At 37.5% G+C, this 13,785-nt stretch overlaps 1 protein-coding gene across 1 annotated transcript; it reads left to right on the top strand.

Annotated features, from left to right (window-relative positions):
- The first annotated feature begins 388 nt into the window (after positions 1-388).
- LOC132641374 (F-box/kelch-repeat protein At3g23880-like) lies at positions 389-4,581 on the top strand. The gene is made up of 2 exons (XM_060358343.1): positions 389-1,675; positions 4,180-4,581. Exon 1 carries the CDS (start codon positions 508-510, stop codon positions 1,630-1,632), a length of 1,125 nt encoding a protein of 374 aa, XP_060214326.1. The 5' UTR covers positions 389-507; the 3' UTR covers positions 1,633-1,675; positions 4,180-4,581.
- Positions 4,582-13,785: the final 9,204 nt, after the last annotated feature.

Genomic DNA, 13,785 nt, shown 5'->3' with positions numbered 1-13,785 from the left:
CAAAGGTCATTATGCAGTTGTTTGAACCGTCACTATACATGCTTCAAATACGCACCAATTAGCCTACTTTGTTGTTGTGCTAGTTAGAAAAATAGGAAATAAAATTGAAGTTTGGCCTTGAGAAGGTTATTCTTCAAGCAAAAATGTTCGAAGTTTGCCAAACTTTCAGACACGAATTTTTACAACTTCAATCTCATATCCTTTCTTTTTTTTGCTCCCTTAGTGACTCGAACTCACGACCTGACCAACTCCTTTTTGTCAAATCTCATATATCTAAAGTTTTTTCGAAATGATAAATTTGTAAAATTCAACTTCAAACTGCAGCTTAAATAAGTTCCAAAATTGGGTACAGCTTGTGCGGTTGGCCCATTAAAATGGGGCAACATTAAGGCCCAAAAACACCAGCAGTGAGCTGTTCCAATCTTTTTCATAAATTCATCAAATATATTGATGATAAACAAACTGGAAAGTTGAGTCTTGGCAACAGTAGAAACTTGCAACCCTAAAATGGAACCTGAGGCAGATGAAGCCACAAACTATACTCAAATTCCATCAACTTCAAGCAAAGATTCAATCTTGGCAAACCCTAACTTACCACAAGAACTCATCACAGCAATACTTGTAAGACTACCAGTTAAATACCTGTTACAGTTCAAGTGTGTTTCTAAAGACTGGTTTGCTTTAATCTCTAGTCCTGAATTTGTCAAGACCCATCTTAGCTTTTCTCATAAGGATTCCATCCACCATAGATTAATGTTGAAATTATTCACTCCTAACCACTTTCTTAGACATTGTTCTGTTAGCTCTTTATTTTATGAGTCTGTTTCTCAGGCATTTGACTTGGATTATCCCATGAAAGGACCCGATAAATCTGCACGTGTTTTTATTGTGGGTTCTGTCAATGGGTTGATTTGTTGTCATATTGCGTTTGATGGCTTCATTCTGTGGAATCCATCAACTAGAAAGTTCAAGCAAGTGCCTGACCTTGTGCCTACACAGATGAATAATTACCGTTGCAGTTATGGTTTTGGATATGATGAGGTTCATGATGATTATAAGGTAGTGGCTGTTTTTTGTGAAATCAGCAAACACAATGATGATGCCAAAATATATAGTTTAAGGAGTGATTCTTGGAGAACACTTGATGATTTTCAAGGCGGGATGGTCTACCATAGTTCGCCCAAATTGGTGAACGGGAAGCTTCACTGGGTTACTACTGTTGGTGATGGTCGGGGCATCATGTCCATTGATTTGGTTGTTGAGAAATGTAGGAAGGTGGAGCAGCCCTGCTTTGGAGAAGGAAATTCATTAGTGACACTTGGAGTGTTGGGAAGTGATTTATCTGTGATCTGTAATTATCAGAGAAATAATCAGATAATTCAAGCTGATGTGTGGATTATGAAAGAGTATGGGGTTAAAGAGTCTTGGACAAAACTTTACACCATTAAAAATCCTATCTATATGCTTTGTCCACCCCTTTGCATGTCAAATGAAGGTATATTGGCTGTGCTTAAATCAACTTTAATGATATACAATTCAAAGGATGACTTAATGAGATATCCAAAGGTTACTAATGTTGATGGCGGTCTTGCGGCAGAACTGTACATTGAAAGCCTAGTTTGTCCAGTTTGAAAAACGAACCAATGTCACAACATTGAAGGCTGCAAAAACTCAGGTGAAGTACAGTTCATAGCTCACTTGTAACTGTTCGCTCTATACATTTTCTGTTTGCGGTTCAATTCTGCATCTTTTGTCAAATATAGGACAATACATTGCATATGTAAGTGCCATCTTTACACCATCTACTTGGATATCGTGGTTGTCATTTTTGTTGTTGCATATTTTCCCGAGGAACAACTTCTTCACTGGTAGATGTTCATCCGGAATTTAAGTTTCTAGAACCTGATTACTCAAAAGCCATATCGTAATTAATCATCCCGAGCTCTCGAGGCCCATCAGGTGGTGTCTGAACTCAGATCTACCTGTTGACACTTGACCCATTTATGTCATTTGTTTTTAAGAAATTCATGTTGTATTCTTTATCCTTCCAAAGACACAGTATGGTTATGGACATTACTTGTAACTGATATCAGATAATAGGTTCTTATAGGCTGTAGCCATCAATTTCTATCCCTCCAAGCTTAAACATCAGGCACTGGCTGAGTTGAAACTTCTTCATTTTCCTCTTTAAAACACTTCCTTTAGAATAAGACTTCTCCAAATATTTGTACCGTAGCTCTAATTTAACTTATTCAGTCCTTAGAGGATTTACAATTCTGGCTCTGCACTTCTGAACTTTAGTATATTGCATGAGTGACTTTCCTTTAGCTTCTTTTCTTATTTTCTTTTTAGATAAATAATCCTTCCTTTAGCTTCATAATTCTAGAATTGCCAGAAAATCCAACTAGGAACATGATGGAGACAAAAAAAAGTATTAGAAGCGCATGAAAAACGTGTAAATGATGGAGGATTAAGGAAGTAAATAAAGGACTCTCCAGGATGAACGTAACAGTTGACTAATTATCTATCAACCAGTGTACATTTTCATCAGTCATTTTAAGTGGTTAAAATGTGAAGAATCTAGACAAACATACATTCTCTTGAGTCATGCGTACCAGAAAACTAGTAAATGCTCTATTATTCTAGTTCTCCATATTCAAATCCAGTTCAGTTACTCAACATTCGTTCTTGAGTGTTCTTAAAGATCTGAGAGATGTTAGCAACAACAACATACCCAGTACAATCCCATAAGTGGGGTTTGGGGAAGGTAGAGTGTATGCAGACCTTACCCCTACCTTGGGAGATAGAGAGCCGGTTTCCGATAGACCCTCGGCTCAAGATAAAGCAAAATAAAGCAGGTCAATATATATTAAAAAGGACACTAACTACAACAAAATAGTATGCTAAGCGAATAGCAAGAGACATTAGATAGTACCAAAGAACAAAGGATAAGAAACTATATGAGAAATACTACAACTACTAGTATGGAAAGAAAAGCGAGACAACGCTCTACTACCTACTAACCTTCTACCCTAATCCGTGTCCTCCACAATCTCCTATCTTAGGTCATGTCCTCGGTAAGCTGTAACTGCGCCATGTTCTGTCTAATCACCTCTCGCCAATACTTCTTCGATCTACCTTACCTCTACCTCTCCTGAAGCCATCCATAGCCAACCTCTCACACCTTTGCAGCGAGGCATCCACACATCTCCTCTTCACATGCCCGAACCATCTAAGCTTCGCTTCCCGCATCTTGTCCTCCATCTGGGAGATGTTAGCCAAGCCATAAAAAAGCTTTGAGCCAGGAATTCAGAGTCAGAAAACTTGGAATGCTGAATATAATAAATAAAATTGGATGGAACTAAGACACAGTGTGTAATGTCGATGCCCTGAGATAGAGCACCGAATGGGCTAGGTTGGCCCTATTTCGCCTTACCATCCGGGGAAATCTGGTAATGATCTAGATTGCTGTACAGATAGACCGTAGGATGCATATTTGACAAACACAGGTGGACAAGGGTTACCATAAATGATGACTTGCATATGAAATAGGACGATTCACAAAAGGAAGCACGATAAGCATCGTGCTTTCCAAGGCAGCTTGTGACTCGGTATAGGAGAGGGGGACAGAACTGTACACTCTCATATTAGGAGCATTGTCTGAGTGTATGGGTAGTGTCTACCAGGCAAAAGTTTCTTGAAGAGCCCTAAAGTAATCCAAAGAATCATTTATAGTAAGTAAATGTGGTTGTCCAAATTGAAATTAAGTGTGAGCTAGCTCGATCCATGTTTTGTCATACTTGTTTTTGAAAAAAGGAATGCGTGTGACTTCTTCAATAATTGTGTTATCTCTCCGTCACATATATTATGATATTTGAAGTGCAATTAAGCTGAATGTATTCACTCCTTAACTACACTGCTTTCTGTGAACTAAACACTGCTGTTCCTCTCAATTTTCAGAAAACCATGCCATTTTAATTTAGAATAAATAATATTTTTTTCCAGGTTTCTCTCGGTTATATTTCCGTTAGAAATGAACCATTGAACTGACAAATAGGTTGATGTGTGCTTACTTACAAACGAACACCTTTAGAGGGTGTAAAGTAAACTGGTATTTAGCTCATAAAATTGCCTTTTCAATAAGAACAACTTATACTCACATATTGTGGATGATTGCAGGTTGTTGTGTTGAATCATGCACATATGCGCGGAAGCAAACTAACTAACTGAAGCTTTGGCGAACAACTCTACTATAACTACTTATATTAGCTGCGGTGTATCTACTATGATAAGGATATGGAATGGTGGTCAATAAAGTGTATTAAGGACCATGATATATCAAGCCTTGGGAGACAGACAGAGTTACTCAGCACCTATCTGGGGATTATAAGGCGAGAAATTGAAGCCTCAGCAAGATCCCTCGCCTCTGTACATTCAGAGGCATATTCAAGATTTTAAATTTATGGGTTCTGCATTGTAGAACAAGACGGTTCACAATTAGATTATTCATATACATAGTAATTAATGAGTTTCTTGATATAAATATAAAATTTTATATAAAAGTTACCGACTTTTGCTGAACCCATAATTTTGAGATATAGATCCGTCCTGTGGGGACTTACTTGATAATAATCATTGTGCAATTGCAAAAAGATAATGCATGGATTCTGCTATATGTAGAATTATTATTATTACTAGTTTTGACAAATAAAAAGCTTCATGGCTATGCTTGTTTAGGAAATATATACAAGAGTGGTCACGAAGTATACATGTAATGGATAACAAAGACCATAATCAATCATAATTACTCCTTTTGCTTGAGATTCGAAGAAAGCGAGGTACCCATTCTTATGTTGATCAATAAATTAAGATTGGCTTAAGGCATATGCGGTCCCCTGAACTTGTCCTTTTTTTTTTCATATTGACGCCTCAATTAAGTGTTGTTCCTATTGAATTTCTGAATTCGTCCTCAAGCGTGTCTAGCAAACATAATTCGACTTACATAGTATTCTATCTTCGATGTAGCAACATACTAATATATATTCTAATTTAATTATGCCATCTGTTAGCTAAGATTAGTAGCAATTGAGAGGGGAAAAAGAGTAGCTCTTAATAAAGAATAGCTTATTGCATGTCTAAAATATTAATCCACATTCATTTCCCCAATTTAATTTCTGCTTCTAATAAAAATCAGATTTAGAGGGTTTGATAGACACACTTGAGGACGAGTTCAGGGGTGCAGTAGGAATAACACTTAGTTGAGGTGTCAAAATGAAAAAAAGGTGCAAGTTTAGGGGGCCGCATATGCATTAAGCCATTAAGATTTTCAGTAGATTAACACATTAGTTATGTTGAGAGTATATTTGGCCAAACCCACCACAAGATCCATTTAGACACTTTTCGCTAACTTGGCATATTGAGTGTGATACACTCATTAATTTAGTCAATTTTTATTTTATTTTTTCTCAAATTCTTCCTCTTTTTCCCTACCCATTTCCCTAAGCTTAAACTCCTTCAATGGAGGTTCTGAAATCATGTGTTTTATCTTCTTTGCTTACCTTCATTGTTGCCACTATTCTTATCTTTTGATATGATTTTTACTACAAACAACGCCAATTTCTTGCTCTCTCTCCTAATAAAAAAAGAAAAAGAAAATCAAAGGAGCTCATCAAAACACCATTAATGGGTTCTTTTGAAAGCTTGAAGATGTAAAATGAGTTACTTTATTTGATGAAAATTTTGAGAAACTAATGTTGGGATTGTCTTCGGGTCTTCGTGGGAATCCTTAGATGAAGTTATAACAAATTTGGAGGAGTTTTTCTTCAAATTTTGAATTAAGATCGTGGTTGGAATAAGAACACACATAAAAATGGTGTAGAACACCAATAACATGATTTCCAGATTTTTATTTTGTTAGTAAATGCATTTTGTGTGTGTTAATAATGTGTAGGGTTTAGAAAATAGTTTTTTCTTTTCTTTTTTGAAATATTAGTTTTTACGCAAAATTTATTTTCTATATATTAAATAGTTTCTTCTTTTCTTTTTTCTTATAATTTATTTTAAAATTATTATTTTGCACTAGATGCCACATGTGCTCTTTTAGTTTGTCATTATGCCACGTCACCTGCTAGTGTGTTACACACACTTTGTAATTTTAGCCGATTGTCATAAAAAGTGTCTAATCGGAACAAATTCAATGTAGTCTGAGTGCTTGATAGGTACAACTTAGTTGAAGTGTTGAAGTGAAAGATCTTGACGACTACAGGGGGCACCCCATGAGTTTGGCAATTATTTTTTTGCTAAATATTTAGTTTAGTGTATTTCATATATTAGTATATAATTTATAATTTAAAACATCAGTTTAATTTTTAAACAAAAATACAAAGTCCTTACATCATAGGGGTTAGTTGGTCATTTTAATATTTTAATCCAGTTATTAGTTAATACGCACATTCTTATTCTCATTCTCATTCTATATTCTACATAAAATAATCATAAATTTTCACATAACTTATGCATATAATGGGGAAAACAAAAAGTAGCAACGGTATATTGTATTAATTGATTTTAATTTTTATGTGGAGATTAATTCTCTTTTAATATCCAACCAAACATAATATAAACTTATACTACAAATTTTTATGTGAAGATTATATTATACGACCCAGAGGAAATTCAACACAAATATTTTTCGCGACGGTTTCAACTATTGGACATAATCGTCGCGCATGATAGTAATAGCTACGGCCGTTTACAATCCTCTACAAAGGTCATTTTGCAGTTGTTTGAACCGTCACTATGTGCTTTTAAAATGCACCAATTAGCATATATATTGTTGTAGTGCAAGTTACAAAAAAGGGGAACTGACGTGTAGGTACAAGTCTTACGTAAAATTGGCATACTTTTAACCCAAAAATCTTTAGTAAAATTTGAGCCTAAAAAAATTGGCACTACGTGGCCACAATGTTTCATTCGTATATTTTGCCTGAGCAAAAATAGGGAAAATGTCTTTCTTTTTTCTCATTTCATGTTATTGTATCCTCTACACTAGGGTTTCAGTTTTTTTTTTTTTTTCTTATTTGGTTACGGGATATTCCTAAAACTAGGGATCTAGTTATTCATGTTGTTCCTTTTTATTTGGAGTAAGTATTAATTAAAATAGTCTAATTATTTTTTCCCTTTATTTCATGTTAAATATCCCTAAAATTAGGGAATCAATTATTTTGTTTCCCTTATTTCATGTTTTTGCAACATCATTGAAATTATTTCATATCTATAAAAGTTATCTTTAACTTCAATTTGTGTAGAACTCATTATGTATATTATTCATTATACTAATGTATATACGTGTATACAGACCAATAGATACTAATGCAAATAAATGTATAAAAATTTATTAGGTGAATACGGACCAATGGATAATAATGAAAATAAATGTATACAAATTTGTTAGGTGAATACAGACCAAGTCATACCATTGCAAAATTATAAAGATACAAATGCAAACAAATGTATACAAATTTGTTAGGTGAATACAGACCAATGGATACCAATGCAAACAACTGTATGCAAATTTGTTAGGTGAATACAAACCAATGGATACCAATGCAAACAACTGTATGCAAATTTGTCAAGTGAATACGGACCAATGTATACCAAATGTATACAATTTGTTAGGTGTATACGACCAATGTATACAAATGAAAAATTATAAAACTATTAATACAAATTAATGTATATCAATTTATTAGATGAACACAAACCAATGTATATCAATTGATTATGTGAATATGGATCAATTTATACCACCTAAATTGCTGATAATCTCCTTACTTGAACTGAAATTTTAAGTAGTTCAATTTCGGTCTAGCATTCGATATCCAAGTGTCTGTCCTCTTAAGTAGATAAACTCAAAAGTGTTTAGCAGTGTGCTCAACAAGTCACTGATACGGCTAACCAAAAGTCCAATGTATATATCTTAGATTTAAATGCAAACTTGGCAAAAGGACTAAAGGTGCCAAGGATAAATCATATCGAAATATAAAATTGAAACTCACCACCCACACATGATAGAGATACTAAAAATAGGGATACAGACAATCTACAGAGATACAAGCATCATTATTTGATAAATGATGGACAATAAATCGAAATTAAATTTCATTAAAAAAATTTAAAATCGCTCAAGAACCTTGGAAAATTCGTAATCGCTGAAAACCTTGAAAAAAAAAAACCTAGAATCCGTATATAAAAATACAGTATCAACAATATAGAGAAAATTTTGGGATATATTTTGATGAGTTTAAGATTTTGATTGAGAAATTTAAGGAGAAGAAATGAAAGAGAATGAAAAAATATAGAGAGATGTGGCAATGTGAAGCTATTCATCCCCTTCAATGCGCAGCAAATTGAGTCCAGTAGCCCTGACATTTGTGCCAAGCCATGCAATGGTTCTTCCATCTTTAGTCGCGGGTCAGCTTGTGGCTCAAATGAGTGCACCTTTGAATGTAAGTGTTCCGAATATTCAATTGACCCCTGCTAATATTCTTCATGCTTTAGTGTCACACGATATGAAAAATTTGAATGCTATGGATTATCCTACTAAAAGGAAGCCTATTGGAATTGTGGCCAAGAGGTATGAGCCAGGAGCTTTAGTGGAAGATACTTTGGAAGCTTTTGATGGTGATTTGGGCTTTGACATATTTGATGAAGAAGATGAGAATGAAATATTGGATGAATGCTTTGCTAAGGTGGCTAGGGATGGAGATCTTTCACCTAGGCAACAAAGGAGCGGATTCAAGACAAAGAAGACTCATGGAAGAAAACATAGTTGGGATGGTAAAGTGTCTGAGGAGGTTGTTCTAAGGCAACTGCCAATGAGAGTGGCAAAACAGAAGGAGACAAGGTTAAACTACATCAACAAGGTCCAATAGATCCAAAAAGATTTGATGAAGTATCAAGAGATTTTGAAGTTGTTGGACGAAGAAGACAAGGTGAAGAATCAGATTTTTATCGGGCTACATCTCCTTGAAAATTCACAATTCCAAAAAAATAAGGGTCTGACTCTATATTCTTGCTTATTTTAATATTTCACTTTTTAAGTATTATCAGTTGTAATATCGTCATGGAGTGTGTTATAAACTCTGTGATGATCATAGAATATTTAGTGCTTTCTTCTTCTTATTTTTTACATGCATGTTAGTTAGTAGAGGTTTTCTACGCCTCAATAGGATTAGTAAGGTAAGACCTAGCCCCCTTGCTTGTACTTTTCCTTTGCGTTTCGCTTTTATTATATAAATAAAAAACTAGCCTTAGGCACCTCGCCTAGGGAATACAGTGTAGTGGATAAAGCTAGTATATACTTTATACAATCTGTTGTGTTTTGGGGAAAATAAAAATGTCAATTTTGTTTACAGAGTGTACTAAATAGACGAACGGAGCTGGAATTAGTCAAATCTTCAAACCAATTGACAGTGCAATTACTTGTGTTAAGTTTGTACAAAATGATAAAGACAGTATATCTAGGAGTAACCGAGTGATCAAAACCAAAAGTAGAAGTACAAAATGATAATGTTGTTAGCCTTGTGACTAGAGTTGTAACTTTGGGCTTCTGTCTTGTGGTCTAACTGAGCCCAGGTAATGTTGGGTATTCTTTATGGATCACTATAAAAATGGGAAAAATAACTCATATATATGGTTCATGCATCTAATTTGCAGTCGATATAACCTGTTGTATCATCGGTGTATAGATAATGTATATATACGGCCGACACATCTAGTTTGCAGTTGATGTAACTCAATGTATCATCGATGTATAGATTATATATATGTTCTGTCTAGCTATATATAAACATTACATATAGTCTGTATATATAATGGCATGCTTTGTATAATCATGTATAAACACACGAAACCAACTCAAGTTATAATGTATCAATTTTGTATAGCTATATATAAGCCGTTTAACTTCTTTTGTAACTTTTGCATTTGCTTGATTGATGCCTTTTTAATGAAAGTAAAAATTTGTTCTCACCATTTTTACGTATTTGACGAGGTGATGAACTCTTTAATTTAGATGGTCAAACTTTAGTTAATATTCTTCTACATCTAATTTAATTTGGATTTGTTTTATGTTGGTTATGCTGGTTTCTTTGAAAACTAATTGTTAATACGTACTTTGTTAGAAACTCGGTAAATGTTTTGTTTCCTCATAATTCTAACAATCCCTGTATAACAATCTTCACTAATGTTTAAATCTTCCAAGCTAATACAAGAGGAACAGAGAAGAGGAAAATGTAAACTTGAATATAAAAATAACAAGCAACAGAAAATGATTTGGTAGTAGGGTTTAAACAAGAAGCTAAAAGGGGTCTTAGGGTTAGCCCTATTTAAGAGGTTTTTTCTTCTTTTGATCAGGAATTAGAGCTTATCTTTCCACAACGTTTCAGCTGAAGCCAAAGAAATGGACGTTATTTGTCAAATCTATTACAAACACTTAACCAAGCTCACCCATAACTTAAAATAAAATGATCTTTCCACTTGAACAGCCTAAGTATAAAGTTCTCATTTAGTCTTTGCCCATAAAAGAAAATCGACCAATCATCTGCAATACGCACATTAGAACAAATCCTTGATTTCCTTGAATATGGGAAGAAGGAGAAGTGTAGAAAGAGATAGAGAAGCCGTGGGAGAGATAGATCCAAAAAACAGAGGTCTTGCAAACTAAATTGCCGAAGGGGTAATTGGGGTAAGAAGTGGATAGTTGCGTTAAAATTGGTAAACTAGATGCCTTAATGGACACTCAGCTTAATTTTTCCTATAAAAATGGTAAGGATTTCTCGGGGCATTCTATCTGGTCGCCCCTATTTAACTTGTACTCACACAAAAAAAAAATTAATTGATACCGGTATAGGTAACTTTAAATAAAATTGTGTCATCTCCGATTCTCCTCTTTGTATACGGTGGAAACCGGATATGAGCCAGAACGGTGATAAGGTAAATTGGTGATGGGAAAGGAGCGAGAACATACCAGATGCTGTTCAGTCCTACCCGGGGAGGACATCTGTACCGGAGCCAAACGAGTCTGTCTTCTCCGTCATCGAAACGGCCAAGTCTGCTGATCCGAGCGTCTGTAGCCGTTGCCTCGAATAGCCGTTTAACCGAATAGTCGTTTGGCCGGGTGGCCGTTGTACCGGGTGGCCGTTAGTCCGCGTAACCGTCGCATGCGGATCCCGCACCAGTGGCGTGCTGTCATAGTCAACTACCTACCATGCGTGTGTCAGACGGCGGCGTCAGTCTAATCCCACCAAATCCGTGCAGGGCTGTCAGTGTCATGATTATTTTATTAGTCTTCACTTGTGAGAGATCCAGAGGGTGGCACTATAAATAGGGCATGTCCTCCTTCCTTATGGTGGTTGGTTCATACATTTTCTCCAAGAACTCTTGTAACAGAATAGCCTATATATACAATCCTTCCTTCAATTTCTGATCCTGCCACGACCGTTTTGTTCATGTTTTTTAGCGTATTTAATCCATCAAGCATTCTACGCTGTTCCTAAGCATTTGTTTTCGTAAGCAAACCGCCATTGTTAGCTATTTCATTAAAGAACTCTTGCACATATATTTTCTCTACCTCATATATATATAAATTAAGATCCAAGCACATATCTTATACCCGCTTACAAATTCAATTGATTATCCGATTTCGGGGTAAACAGTTTGGCGCCCACCGTGGGGCTAGGATAATAGTGGCTTTCGATCTTGACTTATACCACATTCATCAAAATAAAAAACGCCCCTGCCCATACCCACGAAAACGGACTAAATGGCCGACGCTGAGCAATCCGATCATGTCAACAATACTGAAATTGTGGCGGAAAACGCAGGCAGTGGATTACGGAGATTGCCAAACCCCGCTGACCCGAACCCCGTCGATTCAAGGGAGGGACTCGACCGGCAAAATACCGTGGATCAAGAGAATGCCGCCCTGCCGGCCACCGATCCTCTAAATACTCACAATTCCGCTACATTGTCTCGGACCCAGGGCCGAGGAAACCCGGATGCGCCAAATGACGGTGTGAGCTTACGTTTAATTTTTGAAATGTTGCGGGAACAAAGAGCGGCGATTGCCGAGCAAGCGATAGCGATTGCCCGGTTACAGAGCGGGAAAGGTGAACCGGGGCCGGAAAAGGCAAAGGATACTGCTGAGATCGGAAGAAATGAGACACGAATGGTTGAGAGTGACGGTTCTGGAGCCGGCTCCTCTACCGAGGTCCTAAAGATGATCGAAACTTTGGCAAAACGGGTAGATTCGACCGAAAAGAGGGTCGAGACATACAATTCTCGGGTAGACCAAATACCGAGGGCCCCACCTTTATTGAAGGGGCCGAATTCGAAAAGATACATTCAGAGACCTTTTCCGCCAAGTGCGGCCCCAAAACTGATCCCGAAGAGATTCAAAATGCCCAATGTACAGAAGTATAACGGCACAACGGACCCGCACGAGCATGTGACCTCATATACCTGTGCCGTAAAGGGCAATGACATGGAGGAAGATGAGATCGAGTCGGTGTTGCTGAAAAAATTTGGCGAAACTCTGTCGAAGGGGGCGTTGACCTGGTATGACCACCTACCCGAGCATTCGATCACTTCCTTTGAAATGCTCGCCGATGCCTTCGTAAAGGCACATGCCGGTGCCATAAAGGTGTAGGCTCGTAAGGCCGACATCTTCCGGATAATCCAAAGGGACGACGAGCTACTGCGGGAGTTCGTTAACCGGTTCCAGAGGGAACGAATGGAACTCCCCCCGGTACCTGAAGAATGGGCCGCACAAGCTTTCACAAAGGGGCTCAACATACTGAGTTCAGCTGCTTCGGCCAAATTGAAGGAAAATTTGTTGGAATATGAGGCCGTCACATGGGCCGACGTCCACAATCGGTACGAGTCAAAGATTCGGGTGGAAGATGATCAGCTCGAATTCTCTCCGGTAAAGCTAAAAGTGAATGGAAGCTTCGAGAAATCGAGGAAGGGTTATGAGGGAAAATCCGAATCATCTAAAGAAAGGTTTTGGCCATACTCACACTCAGAGAGATCAAATTTCAGGTCGGAGAAGCCAAGGGAAGGCCCGAGCCACTTCTCAGGTCGAGGTAGCAGGCAGGTCGAGCGCCCATCAAACAGCCGGGGGCTCTCGTTCAGGAGCGACGCCGGAATTTCTGGCAGCAATAAGGTTCCACCAAAGATCTCGGAGTAAAACTTCAACGTCAGTACCTCGGATCTTGTCTCGGCCATCGGTCGCGTCCCGGATGTGCGGTGGCCGAAACCACTAAGGACAGATCCGGGACAACGGGATCCGAATATGGTGTGCGAATATCACGGAACCCACGGTCACAAAACCGAGGATTGCCGCCAGTTGAGAGAGGAGGTAGCCCGGTTATTGAAAAACGGCCACCTCAGAGATCTATTGAGCGAGCGAGCCAAAAACCATTACAAGGAAAGGGAAGCTCAACGGAGGGTCGAACCGGTTGAACATCAGCATACAATCAACATGATAGTAGGGGGTATTGACATCCCTCGGGGTCCGGTAATGAAGCGGACAAAGATTTCTATTGTTCGGGAAAAACGCACCCGGGATCATTTACCCGGGGGCTCTATCTCCTTCGACGACGAGGACGCAGAGGGCGTCATTCAACCGCACAATGATGCGTTGGTAATTTCTATACTTATCTTTAAAACTAAAGTTAAACGTATCTTGATTGACCCAGGTAGCTCAGCCAACATCATTCGGTG

The sequence above is a fragment of the Lycium barbarum genome, chromosome 5 (assembly GCF_019175385.1).
Source record: "Lycium barbarum isolate Lr01 chromosome 5, ASM1917538v2, whole genome shotgun sequence".
In the NCBI taxonomy this organism is placed as follows: Eukaryota; Viridiplantae; Streptophyta; class Magnoliopsida; order Solanales; family Solanaceae; genus Lycium; species Lycium barbarum.
Note: the sequence above shows the minus strand (reverse complement) of the source record. Positions and strands in the feature narration are given on the sequence as shown.

What these genes read in the sequence shown, in the direction of transcription:
- LOC132641374 (XM_060358343.1), top strand. Translation starts at nt 508, where the DNA reads ATGGAACCTGAGGCAGATGAAGCCACAAACTATACTCAAATTCCATCA.